Raw genomic sequence first — 17795 nt, 5'->3', positions numbered from 1 at the left:
TTTGCCCCCTCACATATACTAATGTGCCACAAACAGCACTTTAATATCACCAACCATTCCCATGTTATTACGGTGTATCCATATAAATGGCCCACCCTATATATAATACCAAATGTAATTCAACATTAGATGAGCTTTTTTTGACATCGCGTACACACTCCCACTGACACGGAGTGAATAACAGCTGTGGAATTCTCAGGTGCAAAAATGTCGTGTATTGCGTTGACTTTCCCGGCAGCTGTCAAGCATTTCACTGCGGGTTTGGTCCAAGAATTTCCCCTCTTTGGTTTTCTGCTGGGAGATTTTTTTTCTTTGCAGCACATATCTGCGTCTTGAGTCATTTAGTCTAACAAGAACCCATGAGTTTAGTCGTTGGCTGGGATAACTTTTGTCGCATGCTTCACCCAGAGTATCATACCATCAGAAGTGGAAAACTACTGAAAAGTCTAGTTTAGGCCCTCGAGTGTTCACCACAGAAATGCAGAGGATCAAAGTAACAGGCCCACATCATTATGATTTCCCCCCGGGAACTGAGCTACAACGAAAATTGACAACGAAAGAACTAAGCCCTGCTATTTTCAAATTGCCTTATTACAGAATACATGACCTAGAACAACTAACATTTGTAGGTAGTATGTTAATTAACAAGTATTCACAATTTAGTGAAGTGTCATCTAGACTAACTGTTACTATTACTTCAGTTTGTGGGATATTAAGTAGCTTTTTGTAACAGTTTTGTGACTGTCATTTTAGAATTTTTTTGGGATTATTGCAGAATTATTTCTCATTGCATCTGGAAGTCTAAATGTGGATGCTCTACTACTAAAGAGAGGAATATTGTTATCCAAATTCTAAGAGGGGAATGATAGCTGATGATACACCAGCGGATATCCCATGAAGAAAGATGTGTAACTCTGTACTATTTGTGTGAATGTTGAATCTCGAGAGCCTAAGAACCTGGATCAAGAAAAACGGATGATTTTAGTCATACAACTCACTTTATTGAGTGAATTAATTGAATTAATCGTATCTTTTAACTCATCTGTAGCTGTAAGATGTGCAAAATTATTTTTTTGTTTAATAACCTGTTATATAGTCGTCCGTTAGCACGGTGGTGTGAAAGAAATGTCTCCCTGCGTGTAAATGAGATTGTTTTGATTTGTGGGTCCCAGGTATTTCTTTCCCAGATGAGTCAGAGTCATTTCAGAGTGTGGGGAGTTGTGGTTAGCACCCACAACAGACTCAGTATCCCTGAGTGTGAGAGAGAGAAAAGGGAAAAGAAATGTACAGATTTATTCCAGGAGGTTATTAAAAAAAACACATTAGTAAGCAAGTCCTAATAATAAATTTGCTTTCATTGCTCTTTACTGAAATAAAGACACTTTGTTTGTTAACTTGTTTGTCTGTTGCTAGGTGGGCAACAATAATCGGCGGCCATGTTGTCTGTGGATGAGCCACTGGACTTGAAGCTTCCCTCAGGTCGCACAGACGGTCCAGGGATACTGGGAAAGAGGAGCTGCCCGTCCTCTATTTGTGCCCACATCAGCATCAAACGACTGCGGCTACAGTGCACAACTTTTCCATCGCCTCCTTCTTCTCCAGGTACGAGTTAACCTGGTAAACATCTGGCAGTTTTAGCATCACCGAAATAAATTCTCCATCATTTCTACTCTCCTAAATACACACATGACATGACTTTGATATTGTCATGGCGCAGTAATTAAGTTTATCACTGTGGTAATGCAATAGCGTAATAGGTTGATTCTCTGTCCTCACTTTCCTGGTAACCTATTATTGCAAACCCAGTGAACAGTAGCTCATTTGTGTCCTCGAGAAGATTGTCCCCATTTTTGTCAGTGCAGCTCATAACAAGAGGAGTGTGACACTGATATGAAGTGACCTAAAAAAAATACAGCACCTCTGTGACATTCACAAACACAATGGACTTTGTGTCTTCATTCTTGTGTCAGCTTTTGTGCTCAGCATTACTGCGTTGTGTGCTTCCGTCTCTGTTTAACACAGAAACACTGCTGTTGCTATTGATTAAAGGACACATGGGCAGAAAATAGAAACTGAGATTACAACAAATTTAGTTGGTTGGTTTGCATATATAGTCTTAGGAAGGTTTCTGGAGAGCTAGGCAGGTAGGACGGGCTGAGAGTAGAGGGTGCAGGCAGACGGCTGAAGCTGGGGTGAGTGGTGAACCTGGGACAGAGAGAAGAGATTTTGAGCTTCACACAAGGAAAAACTTAAGCCCATATAAATAATAATAAATAGTCCATATATCACCATATAAAGAGGACCTAATCCATCATTCACAATGGATGCCGTGACTGAACTAATGAACAATGCCAAGGTCATCCCTTCCATGTTTATGGAAGCTCTTGTTATTAAAAGTCTCATTCACCCAGTCATGCACACATCCATACCCAAGTGCCTTGTCTAACATTTGCACATACACTCAGACTCTGAAGGATGGATTGGGGGCAACTTGAGTTTCAGTATCCTGCCCAATGATGACTTCACACGCAGTCTGGGGTAGACTGGGAATTGATCCACCAACCTTCAAACTGATAAATGGCTTGCTTTAACTACTGATGACAAACAAAGGGCTAGTAGCTATTGTGTGTCCAGTATGGATGAAGCACCATGCACTTACATTAATGAGTTCTGTGTGATTGTTTCAGATAGCTGCGATAATAACAAAATGAAATGGCCTGGGAGTCGCTTTGTGCAATTTTTTATGCGACTTTCTTCGTGTTTTGAAAAGTGCCTCATGATTTATTTATTACTTTTATTGTGATTGTTATAAAATCTAAGAAGAAGAAAGAACAAAATAAGTCAGAGGATTATAGAAATGTTCTACATGCCTCAATGAAATTGAAAAGGTATATTTAAAATATTTTGAAACATATTTAAAAAGAGTGAGCAGGGGTGTTGCTAAGACCGTGGCATTACCTGCAAACAATAACGCGTTGGTAAAATTACAGGGACATTTTGTGAAATGAACCTCAGCAAAGCAAGAAATCAATGAATCATGATACTGCGATGGGTGTAATAAGGATCCTGCTTTATCTCTAATCTCTAATCTAGATTCCCTGTCTTCCTCTCAAGAACGACCTGGGTCCTGCTTCACCCCTCCAGCCATGGACCTCAGCCTGTCCCCCTCCTTGCGCCATGCCTCTTCTCTCTCCCCATCCCCTTCCTCGCCATCCTCCCTCTCTCCATCCTCTCCCATGGAGTCCCCTCAGAGCAGCAGCAGCCCTCAGCCACACCTCTTCTCTCGGGTGAGTCCATGTGTTTGCTGGAGTGCACTAATGCTACCGCTCCTTGCGTTGCTGCACTTTGCAATTAGTGTGCAAACACGAAAGTTGTGTTTTGCTTGTTTCATCAGTTGACTTGGTAATGACTTCAATCTCTTGTGACATTCCAGAGTGGACATGGGGATTAAAAAGATTTGAATTGAGTGGCTGGGTGCAGTATACTTAGCATGCAAAGCATCAGACCGAATCAATACCTTGTATTAAGACCCATTTTTATAACAGCAATTTGTGAGCAGTGTATCAAGCTTGAAAAATGATTGTTGTCAAAAACTACATGTCAATTTGCGAGTCTAGATAGCGGTTGCTAGGATTGTGTGGATAGCGTTTTAGTTTGTTTAAAAATTAACGGGAGAAAAAAATGACATCTTCTATGTTGCACATTTGTATTGCCAAACCTCTGCTTCGAATTTTGTTGACCTTGTTGATCTTGATTTGAGATATCAAAAATCCTGCTCTTCACATACAAGGTCTAAAATAATCAGGCCCCATCTTATCTTAATGACCTTGTAGTATCACCGTATTAGAGCACTTCACTCTCGCACTGCAGGCTTACTTGTTGTTCCTAGATTATTTAAAAGTAGAATGGGAGGCAGAGCCTTCAGTTTTCAGGCCCCTCTTCTATGGCACCAGCTTCCAGTTTGGCTTCGGGAAACAGACACTATCTCTACTTTTAAGATTAAGCTTAAAACTGTCCTTAGCATATAGTTAGGGCTGGATCAGGTGACCCTGAATCCTCTCTTGGTTATGCTGTAATAGGTGTAGACTGCTGGGGGATTTGCATGATGCACTGAGTATTTCTTCTTCAACCACCTTTCTCACTCACTATGTTCATAGACCTCTCTGCATTGAATCACAGTTGTTATTAATCTCTGGCTCCCTTTCACATCACGTCTTTTGTCCTGTGCTATTTTGCTCACTCCAACCAGTCGCAGCAGATGTTCGCTCCTCCCTGAGCTTGGTTCTGCTGAAGGTTTCTTCCTGTTAAAAGGGAGATTTTTCTTTCCACTGTTGACAAAATGCTTACTCATAGAAGGTCATGTGATTGTTTAAGATCTCAGATAAGCAGAAGTGAGGCCTAGGAAATGGTAATCATTTCCCTGTGTCAGCACACTGGTCGGATTAAAATGCACATGCCCCTGAATTGATGTCTTAAAAGTATCAAAATGGATGAGATATAAAAAAAAGATCACCAACTGTGAAGCTGTTGTGAATGTGAATATAATTTTTTTTGTACAGAGATGTAGTTGTTACAGCTGGATTTTGGCATTTTACAAATGGGAGCAGAACCCAAGAGGACATTAATAGAACAGCGGTTTTTGGGACTACTAGCACCTGTACAGCTCACAAATGAATATTTTACAAGCTAACTGGCTGCTGGCTGTAGTGTTACCTTCACAGTACACATGTGAGTCACATCTGTCTCTCAGCATGAACGCATGTGAGCATGTTTCTAAAACAGTTCCTTTAATGTTTGTCCAGCTTTTGAAAAACCCAGGAATGTCACATTCCCCTAACCTGAGCGGGGTTCATTACAAACACATGTGTGTTGCACTCATTTTAAAGACGATTGCAAGAATAAAAAGAATAATAAAAATGTTTTACAAGCACGCACTCCAGGTACGTGTATGTATTCATGTAATCACTTAATCTTCTGAACAGGCATGACCACAATCTTAGAATTCTCACACCGGTGACTAATCGTGGCTGAATGCGCTCCATTTTTCTTCAGCAGGACTGAATAGAAAAGTGATCCAGGGAGTGAATCTAATTTGCCGGTGCAGCATCTGCACACAGCCCACAGCCACGCAGTGATTCTGTCTAAATCAAATTTTAGCTGTGCTTTAATGGTGAAAACATCAAACACACAACTCCTTTAGTTACGGCACAAAATCTCCCTTCTTGGACCAGATTTATCATTTAGCAGAGAAAGTCCTCATTTTTACATTATCAAGCCCTTTTTCATTGTCATCACTGGATTTGCTGAAGTGTATTCTATAAATCAAAAAACAAATGCAGACCTTCAATCCCCATTTAATAAACATACATGTCATGGATGCAAAAGCTCTTAAATCGTACTTTAACACACTTGAAGTAAACACGATCAGAAGGAGTACATTATTATTTCACAACCTTCCTCCATTTCCTCTGATAGTTGTATCTTTCTAATGATCAAGCTCAAAGTGGCAGGCTTTAGTGTTAGGTCAGCTTCTTTCTTCATCGTTAACGGTGAAGTAAATTAATTATTTTTCTTTTCTTGTGAATAGCTAATGAACATCTTGCCTTTGTTGCCACAAAATTCTCTTGCTCTGACCTCTCTCTATCCTCCTCTGCTTTAGGAATCACCTTTTCACCGAGGTGTGGAACCTGGTGCTTCACCACAGGGCTATCCATTTTATGTCCCAGTTAGAAGTCCACCAAGAAGCTACAGCTTTCCCTCTTCCATGTTCATCAGTCAGACTAGAGAGAAGCCGGTTTCTCCGGAACCCTCCATGGATGCTCAGTTGGCCTGTCGTTGGATGAAGGTACGTGTAATTAAATATTGTAGGTTTAGTTATACTTATATATTAGTTATATGTTTATTGCATGCATTTTAGCAGAAGCTTGAGTCATATTATTTTGGCAGATAATATTATTAATCATGTGTCGCGCTTCAAACCCTACACTTAATAGCAGGCACAAGCAGTTTCTTCAATGAGGGTGAAAAAGAGCCTGCAAACATTACTCTGACCACTAAGTGGCGCTGGAAACAAAATATATAAAGCTGAGAGTTACAGAAAAAGAGGTCAGCGGGGATAAATGCTATCAGAGGTTACAGTATAAAAAAATGAGTGTGGTGTGCGGTGTGATCTAGCAATAACAAATTAACCATTTTGGTGTGAAAAGGGATTTACTTTTTCATCTGTTTGTATAATTTTAAATAGATAAACTTTGTGTTTTTAAAAAAATATAGTTGGGTGAATTAAAAGGTCAAAATCAACCATTTCCTATATTATATTCTGGTGTTTTAAGAACTAAAGGATTAATAATTATGTATAAAAAATGAATGAAAAACAATGAAGTACCTTGATTAGGTAAACTGTACAAAACGTAACTCATATATCAGAACAACAGATGCTATGATTAATGGACATGCTCTTCAGTACGTCACACTTAAATTTATTACATACAGTAAGATCATCACGTCAGGCTAATAATAGCCAGAATCTCCCTTTTTGCTAGCAGCAGCAGTGTTCCTCAGAGTGTTTTCACCTGTTTTTTTTATAGCTCTCTTACACCAAGCCACAGTTACCCATTAATACTCACATTCATACCGCACACAGAGCCATCAAAGTCACAGAAATGTATAGTTGTGTACTAAGACTAAGTTTGAAGATGGGATGAACCATAAATATGAAGCAAAGAAGAATAACTTTTTGTGATGATCAGCTTGCACACTTAAAGCTTGTGTCACACATTCATGGGGTTTGTGACTGTTGTGAATCCACAGGAAAAACTCTTTTAAAGATTTAGAGTTACCCATCAATAACATTATGTTTTTATGATGGCTTTATCCGAGCTATGAAATGATCTTTTTATACTTACACATACTTATTACCTGTCATTTAAACTGCAGTTGACTCTGCCAAAGTTATGTTTTTGATAGTGTTTGCTTGCGTGCCTGTATCATGTTATTATAGTTTGACACATGTCACATTTGACCTCTGACCTCACTTTAAATTTGGCATCTGCCTTTCCTTCAAGTAGACCCCAGAACGTTTTATATCTCTTGATATAACCTCAAGCAAAAGATTACAAGCTGCCTATTTAGTTAGAAAGATACTCTCGTATAATATTATATAATAAGCTCAAGTTTATGTCCAGTTATTTACAAATCAATGCCTATTATCCACGACCTACTCCTACATTATATTAATTTAATTAGACAAAACATCTGTCATGCTACCTGATTTTTAGTGCAATAGAAACTTTTTAAAATAAATGTTTAAAATATACAAATTTATAGAAAATACTATTGCTGTGAAGAAGGACCACAAATGGACACACTGTATGGGTTTATTTTCCTTTTATTGCCATCACACACACTACTGACAGTCTCTTTGTCGTTTTTCCCCGGCTTGGCACCCACGCGAGCAGCTTCCAGCCACACTCTGACACACCTCCCCACTCTCTGCTCCGGCTTCACTAAAAATCAGACAGGAAAAGAGAGAGAGCTCATTAACTATAACACCACACACGTGTCCCACCAACCTCCCTGGCACTGCCCCTTGAGCTCACTGCACCACCCCTCCCCTGCAGCTGAGCCAAGGACCACACCTCTGCCACAATCGCCTATTGGTTTGTTTTGTCTAGGATGATTCTGCTTTTTCATTTTATTTTTTAATTTACATTAAATTTACAGATATAAAATCCATATCCTGGGACAATGCAGAAAATTCTAGAGACAGAGGCTTATTTTCTCTTTAATCCTTTGAATCAGAATCAGAATGCTTTATTAATCCCTAAGGAAATTGTGTGGGTTACAGTTGCTCCAAGACAGTAACAGTAAAAGACGAAACTATTTAAATAATACAATATGTTACGGAGTTTACAAATTTAGGAAATAGCACCTACTGTACTGAACTGTGGAACTGTAGATACTTTGACAAAGGTTGCTTTTAATGGTATACTGTTCAAACATTTTCAATTAAAAAGAAAGAGTGACATAAGAAGAAAAAAACATCAACTGTTTGTGTGAAAGTTTCCTAAAAAGGTCACAATCAGGTTTCTTATCAGCCATGTGCTTCATTCCCTCTTTTGCCCTTCAGTGCCACCTGCTGTTCGATTCACTGCAGGACCTGGTGGATCACATCAACGACTTCCATGTCAAGCCCGAAAAGGATTCTGGATACTGCTGCCAATGGGAAGGCTGTGCTCGAAATGGGAGGGGCTTCAATGCAAGGTATTCTGTGGCTTTATTCCATTGTCATGAGGATGACACAAAGCATATTTCTCATAAAAATTATACCAGTCTCTAAGCAACAGGTGTTAAAAGCAATGTAATTTCCGGTACCCATCTGCGAGTCGCTTGGTACCGGGCCGCGACAGTTGAGGCTTGAGTGCGAAATTTATGGTTCTCAGGGTTTTTATTGGTTTTTAGCGTTGTTTTAATTTTTATCCTTTTTATTGTTAACTCGGTTTCCCTGGGTCTTTTCCCGTATATCATGAATAAATCTTCTTTTTTTGGTACCAGTACTGATTTTATTTTGTTGTATTTATCCGCGACACATTAAAGCCAGTCTGTGAAAATATTGTTGGACATAAACTGGTCCGTGGTGCAAAAAAGGTTGGCTGCCTTAAGAAACAAAGAAATGAAAACATGCTAGCAATAGTAGCTTTGAATCCAGTGTGACAGGTCATCAGAGCGAGTCATGATCTTTTCAATATAATGTCAAAATCAAATCACTTTTATTGTCACATCACATGTGCAGGTACATTGGTACAGTACATGTGAGTGAAATTCTTGTGTGCGAGCTTCACAAGCAACAGAGTTGTGCAAATACAATAATGTAAACAAGCAAAATACAAGAATGGCTACATCTGAAACTAATAAATGTAAGCATCATATGTCAGGCTTCCAAGATAAGACACATTTGAATATCAGCAGCCACATCCTAGGTAAAAATGCTGAAAAAAATAAAAACGGCTTGATCTTGATTGTAAATGTGTGTCTTATTTGTTATGATTTCTAGGTATAAAATGCTGATTCATATCCGCACACACACCAATGAGAAGCCACACCATTGTCCCACCTGTAACAAGAGCTTCTCACGTCTGGAGAACCTGAAGATACACACTCGCTCGCACACAGGTGAGTTCAGTCCCATCAAAACCAGCAATGACTTGAACCAGTCATTCTCAAACTGTGGTATGCATACCACTGGTGGTACGTGGGCTCCCTCTAGTGGTACACGGGAAGATTCCAAAAATATTTTAAGACTAAATAATATAGCATGTTCTGACTGAGTGATTTCTGAAAAAATAAAACGTACAACTCTGCTATCACTTCTGTCATAAATGACAGACTTTACTCTAATAATGTAAAGAAGGAGCAAATTAAACCTTTTGAAAAAAAAGGAACGTCCCAGTGAGGCTATTACAAAAGGCGACCATTAAGGCGACCATGGTCAATGGCGACCATTGACCATTAAAAATAAAGTATTTTATATCTTTTGTTCTTATGCAGTATTTTATTTTGTTCTTTTAAAAAGTGTCACATCGGAATAACACTTTCTTCTTTGTTCCTTTCCTTGTTGAGCAATGACACACCATGAATCTCAAGAGTTAGAAACAAACTGACAACATCCTTCTCTGGCATTGTTCTCAAATCAAATCATTTCTTTCCCCTCCATTTCTCCTTCCTTTGTCCTTCTGTCTCTGACTCATATTTGTTTGTTTCTCTTTTCTTTCAGGGGAAAAGCCTTACATCTGCCCCTATGAAGGCTGCAGCAAGCGCTACTCCAACTCTAGTGACCGCTTCAAGCACACTCGCACCCACTATGTGGACAAGCCTTACTACTGCAAGATGGCTGGCTGCCTGAAGCGCTACACAGACCCCAGCTCCCTACGCAAGCACATCAAGGCTCATGGGCACTTTGTTGCCCAAGAGCCGGGGAGTTCAAGTAGGTCAGGGACAGGGCTGGGCCTTCCTACCCACCAGAGTGCCACTGAACAGCCCTCTGTAGGCGGGACTCCTGTCATCATCCCTGGGGCTGCTGCAGCCCTTCTTGGGGGCCTTGGGACGTCCTTGCCACTCTCTGCTTTCTGCCATGCCAGAGCTCTAGGCCACAACCGGGCACCGCTCTTTTCCATGGGTGGAGGAGGAAGCATGGGATCGCTCAGCCTTTCAGACTCCCCACTGTTGCGCTTTGGACTTTCAGCTGCGTCTATGTTTGGGTTGGGGGCTTTGGGAGGTCTGGGGCAGGTGGTAAGAAGGGAGCCAGAGGACGGGGAGGAATCAGAGGAAGGAGAGGACGGGGAAGTGCTGAACCTCTCTGCAGGGGTTGGGGCGAGACAAAGTGACGCTTTGTCTTGGGTGGTGGTTCCATCAAGGGCGCTACTCCTCAAACCAGCTGTTGTTAGTTAAGATGAACTGTCAGCAACTCAGAGAACCAGAGAGTTTGACTTTGTGTTTTTCCAGCCTGCCATCATCATTATCACCGTGTCTCATACTAACATTTTATCAGAAATCACTGGTAATGTAAGTGTAATAGTTTAAAAAAGTACATAACATGTGAGACTCGCTCTGGATACCTTGGTGCCACATTAAGATACACTGAAATGTCTTTATGTTGGCATATCATGGAAAATCCAGATAATTCTATCTACAGTCCCTCAGTGTATGCCTGCATCACTTCCTTTTGTTGATATATTGTTGCTCTTTAAAACAGGACGTTTACTTCCTCATTTATGTTGTATTAAGGAGTTAAACCAAAGGTGTAGATCTCTGTGAAGCTGGTGGCTCCTGACAAAACACTAGTATTTAATACCCGGGCATGAAACCTTATTGGTTTTACTAACATAATGCAGTGCATATGACTGTGGAAAGCTTTTGTGGGTGTATAAGGTTATAAAAATCCCTTCCACAGTTAGAGCCATGCAACAGTTCAGCCATTCCAACCAATAATAACTAAAGACAGACTTGAGTACAGTGGTCTTGTAATGAGCAAAACTTCAGCAGGGCCTTTTTGTACTGCATAACAGTTATTTTTTACACCATACATGCATTTAGCTGTCTTAACTTTGAGAAGGTCAGTTCATCCATATTGCAAAGAAAAGAAAAAAAGCCAGATCCTTAATCGTAGCATGCAGATCCACTTTATATTTTTTTTTTCACATTGACCTGAGATACCTACTGAGTATCTCTATAGCTCTAGTTGTTATCTGGGTAATGTTAAATCATCAGTGCAAACAGTTTCTCCTGTTGAAATACTCCTAAGGATAGCAATGTTGTTTGGATAATTTCCTCAACCACTATAGCTGTTTGTAGTTATTAGTAGGCTTGATAAAAAGTCTCGGGCATTTAAAATTTGTTTGCTTTAACTGGTCTCTGGTTTTAAAACCCCAGATGATGAGTAAGAGAACCAAAGGTCAAAAAGTAAGTCCATATAATAGTGACTCATACAGTAATGACCAGGGAAAACATTGTGATTGCCCGGCCATCACGTATACCCACCTTCATAGTCTGTTTTACTCTAAATTAAACCACAGTTTACCAAGTTAATATCATGGTGAGACTTGAAACTGGGGCCTGAGATCATAAACCCACTAGGAAATGTTTACTCCAAAGAGAAACAAAACCACATCGCTGCACAGCTAAATAACAGAAGTTGGGGAATATGTGTAATCTGGGTGAACTGAGCCTTCATAAACCCATCTTTTTAATTTCATCTACAGCTTGATTTCCTAAAGGATTTTTCCACAGGCAAGCTCGTGGATTAAATTTACCAAAGCTGCTAAGGAAAAACAGCTGGCACCCCGGCCTTGTGTAGTTTTTAAGCTCGACAACCCCCACAGAGTGCTTCCATCGACTCAGATTGTTTCCTCAACAATAAAGATGTGAGGAAACAAGGATGTGGGGAGCAATAGGAAGTACAGTCCACACACCAAAACACACACAATTATGTAATATTAAAACATACAATACAGAGCTACCCTTGATACAGTTGATTTTATTTGAGCAAAGCTGTTTACACAATATTTATGCATATGAAGAGGAAATTATGTGTTTATGGAAAAGATTTTGCACAGCAGTCTTCTTATAGATTGTACTTAAGTCAGTTTGAAATCAAAATCTTTGACTCGGTCTGATCATGTAAAGGTTTCTATGGTTTCAGTTTGGTACACCAGTTGCTACGTGCAATATGTAGTCCTGGTATATCCCCTCACCTGCTTAATTTCCAAGCCAAAAGCAAACAGAATAATTGCCTTGCCTCCAACCCCCAAAAATATTGATTTAAAAATGCTAAATCACAAGAGGTCTCACGCTACACAGGACAATGTCAGCAGTTATCGCACTAATTTGCACATAGAAAAGTGCTCAGTGTTGCTCTCATATCTCCACTGCTGTTTATTTTAGCTAACAGTAAAACCTTGACTCAGACTTAGAACACAATGATGTGTGACAGATTATTTTCAACAAAAAGCTATGTTGACCATGTGATTTTTCTAATCGCAAGAAGAACGAACTAAAAAAAAAAAAAAAAAAACGAAAAACAAACATATTGACACAAGTGAAGGTCAGAGCTCCTTCACTCGCAGATTATATTAGTTTAGTGTTTGTTGTACTAATCGTTTCAAGACAATGGTCTAAACAGGATCAGCCCTGCCTGAAGGAATAATTCTTGTGGGTAGACAAAGGTGTGTATATGGCAATAATAATTACACATTTGCTTTGAACAAATGTTGAGACATGGCATAAGTAGGAACAGAAAAAAAAGCAGTCTGTCCAGAGGCAGTGAAGGGGAAGTGTTTGACGATGGCCACACATGGCCAGTATCTGTGTTGATCTTGTATTCCTGTTTGCACATCCTGATCAGTATTTCAAAGGTGCCCCAGTAAGTGCCTTGTGTTTCAGCTAAAATATATCACTCAGTATATGGAACATATGTACTCAGCTGTAAAGTGCATATATATGCTTTTTTTTTAAAAATTACATTTTAGGAAACGTTAAACTTTTTAAAGGCTTGACAACAGATGTGATTTGTACATCAGGGCGACTGCAACACCTTTTAAACACTCCACCAATGTTTACGACTATGGCAATGACTCAGTGTCAATAAATGCATTAAAGGAGAGAGTGTGACACCATTGTGTAATTTTTGTGCTGTGATGTTTTTTGTTTTGTTACTTTACAAGTTGAAAGACTACATGGTAGAATAAAGAATTGTAATAAATTAGGGTTTTTCTTACTGTGCGTGTCCACTCTTCTCTATTTGTGTTATGCCCACTCACAGTTAGAGTTTGCCTCTGCTGTTTCATTTGTTTGAGATTATGACATCAGGTAGCTTCCTTGTATACCAGCATTAATAGAAAGCAGGAAAAAGCAGACAAACAGGTATCTTCTTATCGATGTGAAAGAATTACCACGTGAATGTTACTGATAGCTCCGAGGAGAATCAGAAAATGGTCCTCCCATATCTAAGTGGGTTATAATAATATGTCTCCACATCTCGGGTGACATATTAACAATAAAACATCTCTGATGGGTGTTGCAATGGCATGCCTGTCACAGCTTTGGTTATAGTAAGGGCCCCTCTTCCCCTCCAGGTAGGTAATTGTTCGTAGGTGAGAAAGAAAATCAGTAAATATTTGACGTGTAAATACACCTTTGTAATGAAAGCCTTAGGTTTCAGCACTTGGAGAAGTAATACAGTTGTATAAGCATTGTAAACGTGTAATCTTTCTCTGGACTGAAGACAGTGGATTGGTTGGAACAAGTTTTATACCTCCAATCCAAAACCTCATGGGGTGATGACACTCAATCTGCAAATGCTCACTTAGACCCCTAGTCCCCACCCTAACCCTAATTCTAACCTTGATTGGACAGGCATGAACTGCCAGCCTGAGGAAATAGGACATTTAAATGCTGTGGCTGTGGTATATAACATTCACACACAAACACACAAAAAGAAAGAGGAGGGAATGGAGGGATGGGATTCCAACCAATTACTGGCTTATTGTGGTTAACCACAGAAGTGTCTGATAAAAATGTCATGGGAAAATCCCCCCAGCAGGGAAAAGTTAATTGTTGATTCTAAACGACCTGTAGGTGTTAATGTGAGTGTAAATCCTTGTCTGCGCCGAGTTAACCCTCCCCATTTCTTTAATTGAATCTATGAAAAATGCCAACAATAAAACAGTTTGATAGGCATAAAAATATTATTTCTGCACCAACAGGATGATCTCCAAAGAGCCATCACCTGAAAATCTAGTGGATCTCTGCATGATGTGGAACTGTGGAGGACAAAAGAAAAAGTGGTGTTGCTTAAAAACTACCTGCAATAGATGAATAGTATCTGAAATTAAGAAATTAAAGAAATCTACCAAATACCTGAAATGAGAAGCCTCATTAGAAATGGTCTCAGAAGGTTAGCTGTCAAGGAAGGTTAACATGGAGCAAAGGCTGAGGTTGCCAAATTACAATTGTTACGCCTCTTATCAAGGAGTGAAATCAGATTTCAGAATTTTGAGTCAAACGGTCATGAACTTATGAGGCGTACAACAGTGACTGCTGCATTTCAAGCCAGTGATGTTGGGGATTTTGGCGAAATTGGATGGAACTACGAACATATACAAACAATACAATCTTATTGGTGATGGCTTTTGCTTTGGCATGACAATTGCCCCAAACACAATGCCAATTCAGTAAACATGTAGCTGTATGGGAAAACACACAGTGGAATACTATCAGTCATGGACTGGCTTCTCCAGAGCATGGAGCTCAAACTTATTGAAGCAGTGTGGAATCATCTCCACCATGGACATGTCTACACTGAACAAAAGGCCATGTTGAATTTACTTGATTCAATAGTGGACATTGGTTGCACACAAATTTCTTGCTTTGGCAAAAACTTAAACAATTGAGTTAAATCAACACAGCTTTTTCATATGTAATAACCATGTGCATTTTGTGTTCATAAAACACGATTGAAACATGTTCAGATGATGTAAGTTGAGCTCTTGGAATATTTTAATCCTTCACAATTTTGTCATTTTATTTTAACACTATTCAATAACTTTTACCCCAGTACTACTTGGTCACTTAAATACTACATGTTGTCTTCATATTACATAATGTTCAACAAAGTCTAGAGTCTGGTTACCATAAAAATTGAATGGATCTACAATAGCTACCATCCTCCTAACCTTATTCTGGTGCAGGGGGGCTGGGAAATAACCCTGAAGTGATAGGTTACAAGGCAGGACAGCTCCCAAGTCTATCACAAACCACCATTTGCACTTACATTCACAGGTAATTTAGAATCACCAATTAACCTAATTCTAACAACTGCTTGACTTTTAACTCTGGGACGAAAAACAGAATACCCTAAGAGAACCCAGTGCAAACTAGCCAGATTGTGGATTTGAACCCAGGACCTTCTTAATGTGAAGCAACAGCACTAACCACCACGCCACCAATCCAGACTTAACGAAAGGAGGAAAGCTATGATTTCAAGGCTTGATGCAGAATTCTTTTGTACGTTTTTGTCCTTGACAGGTTAAACCACAATAAATAGCAATAGCATACATGTGGTGTGTGTGTAGTTGTCTGCCTCTTATAACTCCAGTGGTTTTCCTGCAGTTTGAAATCTCGTGCGATCTTGTGAATTTCATGAGTTCAGCAACTAACCACTCTTACTAGATTGTATCAGGTCGTCTCAACAAGAACAAATTAAGTTGTTGAATTTCGTACAGATTCTTCATGATTTAATTACATTCATAGAAACATGAAATTATTGTGTTTAAATTACAAGTTCGACTTTTTTAATGCAACAACCACCCAATTTACTTAGAGGCGGCTGCTCGATTTGACTGAGATGGATGTCTTCCTGAAACCACAATCCAAAGCGTGCGAGACTGAAATCCCGTGTGGTGTCGCAGTAAGTTATTGACTTACTTCACTCGAACATGATATGAACAATTTAATCTAGCCTCTCTGCATATCATGTAGTTTCTACACTATATAATTACACTTAACTTTAAAGCATGAGGCACTTATGTTAAATACACGCAAGATGCTTACGTAAATCCAAGAGTTGGCCAATCCCTTTTTTTCAGTGTATAACGGGGCCCTTTAACATTGTGACAGTGCACTTAGAGAAAACCTGGCAGGTGATTTTGTTTTGTGCTTGGATGAGCTACTAATCGGCTCTCTTTTTCTCATTTTTGTTCTAAGAAGGCCTGCAAGATTGAATTAACAGCGCTGTAAAAAATTTACGGGAGAACAAATAGAAGGTGACCTTTTCCAGATTACAACTAGTAGTCCATGTCTGTTGCTGTAACAGTAGTTCATGTTTAGAGTAAAACATCCCAGCTCACTGATTTGATCGGGGCAATAGTGTGCCTAAAATGTTGCATAATTTTGCTGAGAGATCTTTTACTTTGTGGTAATCTTAGACGAGTAGTTTTATGGACAAAAACCACCAGGTCATTCAGTGCGTTCCCTTAGTGCTAATGTATAGGGCTACGGGCTAAGCTAAAGCTAACACCACACCGGCTGCCTTTACCCAGTATTTTCCTCGCCAATGTCCGTTCTCTGGCAAACAAAATGGATGAGATACGGCTCTCCATCTCTAACAACAGACGGATTATGGACTCAAATGTCATGTTTTTCACCGAAACATGGTTGAACAACAGCTGCCCGGACAATGCTATCGAGTTAGCAGGACGCCACACACACCGAGCCGACAGGCTAGCAGATGACTCCGGCAAGACCAGAGGTGGAGGTTTGTGCATTTATATTAACAATGCTTGGTGCATGAACTCCACTACTACTGAGAGTCACTGCTCACCTAATGCGGAGTTTCTAATGGTCAAATGCAGACCTTATTATCTCCCCAGAGAACTCACTTCAATCATACTCACTGCCGTGTATATCCCCCCCGACGCTAATGCTAGGTTAGCCATGAAAGAACTTTCTGCAGCCATTAACAAACACCAGAATAAACACCCCGAGGCTGCTTTTATTGTTGCTGGCGACTTCAACCACACCAATTTAAAGACAGTCCTCCCCAGATTCCACCAACATGTCTCCTGCCACACCAGAGGAGACAAGACTTTAGACCATGTGTATTCCAACCTGGCTGGAGCCTACAAAGCCACACCCCTCCCCCACATTGGACAATCGGACCATCTCTCCCTGTTCCTCACACCTCGGTATTCACCACTCATCCAACGTGTGAAACCTGCTGTGAGGACAATTAAAGTGTGGCCAGAGGGGACAGACGCAGTGCTCCAGGACAGATTTAAAAACACAGACTGGAATATGTTCACCCACACAGACCTGGACCAGTACGCCTCATCTGTACTGGATTACATCTCCGAAACCACAGACAGTGTCACCACCCAGAAACGGATCACCATGTACCCCAACCAGAAGCCTTGGATGAACCGGGATGTTCGTCTCCTCCTGAAGGCCCGCAACACCGCCTTTAGGTCAGGAGATGCACACGCCTACAGCACAGCCAGGGCTAATCTAAAGAAGGGCATCAAAAAAGCCAAACACCATTACAAAAAGAAGGTAGAAGAACACTTCTCCAACTCCAACCCCCGACGCATGTGGCAAGGACTCCAGACCATTACAGACTACAGGACCACCAAACCCTCCCCCGCATCCTCTGATGTCTCCTTCCTCAACGAGCTCAACAACTTTTATGCTCGTTTTGAGCGAGGGAACCCCACAACCACAACCAAAGCAGACATGACGCCAGACCA

At 40.2% G+C, this 17795-nt stretch overlaps 2 protein-coding genes across 3 annotated transcripts in view; one reads left to right on the top strand and one right to left on the bottom strand.

The window, feature by feature from the left end:
* LOC146667662 (zinc finger protein GLIS2-like) overlaps positions 1-12579 on the top strand; it is a 34911-nt gene extending 22332 nt beyond the window's left edge. The window contains exons 2-7 of one of the 2 annotated variants that reach the window (XM_085409312.1): positions 1414-1602; positions 3115-3287; positions 5660-5845; positions 8129-8262; positions 9053-9171; positions 9773-12579. In XM_085409312.1, coding sequence (XP_085265438.1) covers positions 1437-1602; positions 3115-3287; positions 5660-5845; positions 8129-8262; positions 9053-9171; positions 9773-10446 — 1452 coding nt within the window. In that variant the 5' untranslated portion in view covers positions 1414-1436 and the 3' untranslated portion in view covers positions 10447-12579. Of the gene's footprint in view, positions 1-1413; positions 1603-3093; positions 3288-5659; positions 5846-8128; positions 8263-9052; positions 9172-9772 lie in introns of both variants that reach the window. The other variant, XM_085409311.1, reaches the window with a different exon arrangement.
* LOC146667659 (very long chain fatty acid elongase 4-like) overlaps positions 7372-17795 on the bottom strand; it is a 35163-nt gene continuing 24739 nt past the window's right edge. The window contains exon 6 of the mRNA XM_085408798.1: positions 7372-7505. The gene's annotated coding sequence lies outside the window, so the exon portion shown is untranslated. The remainder of the gene's footprint in view (positions 7506-17795) is intronic.

This window comes from Rhamphochromis longiceps, linkage group LG6 (assembly GCF_057381845.1).
Source record: "Rhamphochromis longiceps isolate RC_006_pf linkage group LG6, R_longiceps_female_GT1.1, whole genome shotgun sequence".
In the NCBI taxonomy this organism is placed as follows: domain Eukaryota; kingdom Metazoa; phylum Chordata; class Actinopteri; order Cichliformes; family Cichlidae; genus Rhamphochromis; species Rhamphochromis longiceps.
This window is presented reverse-complemented; position numbering and strand designations above follow the sequence as displayed.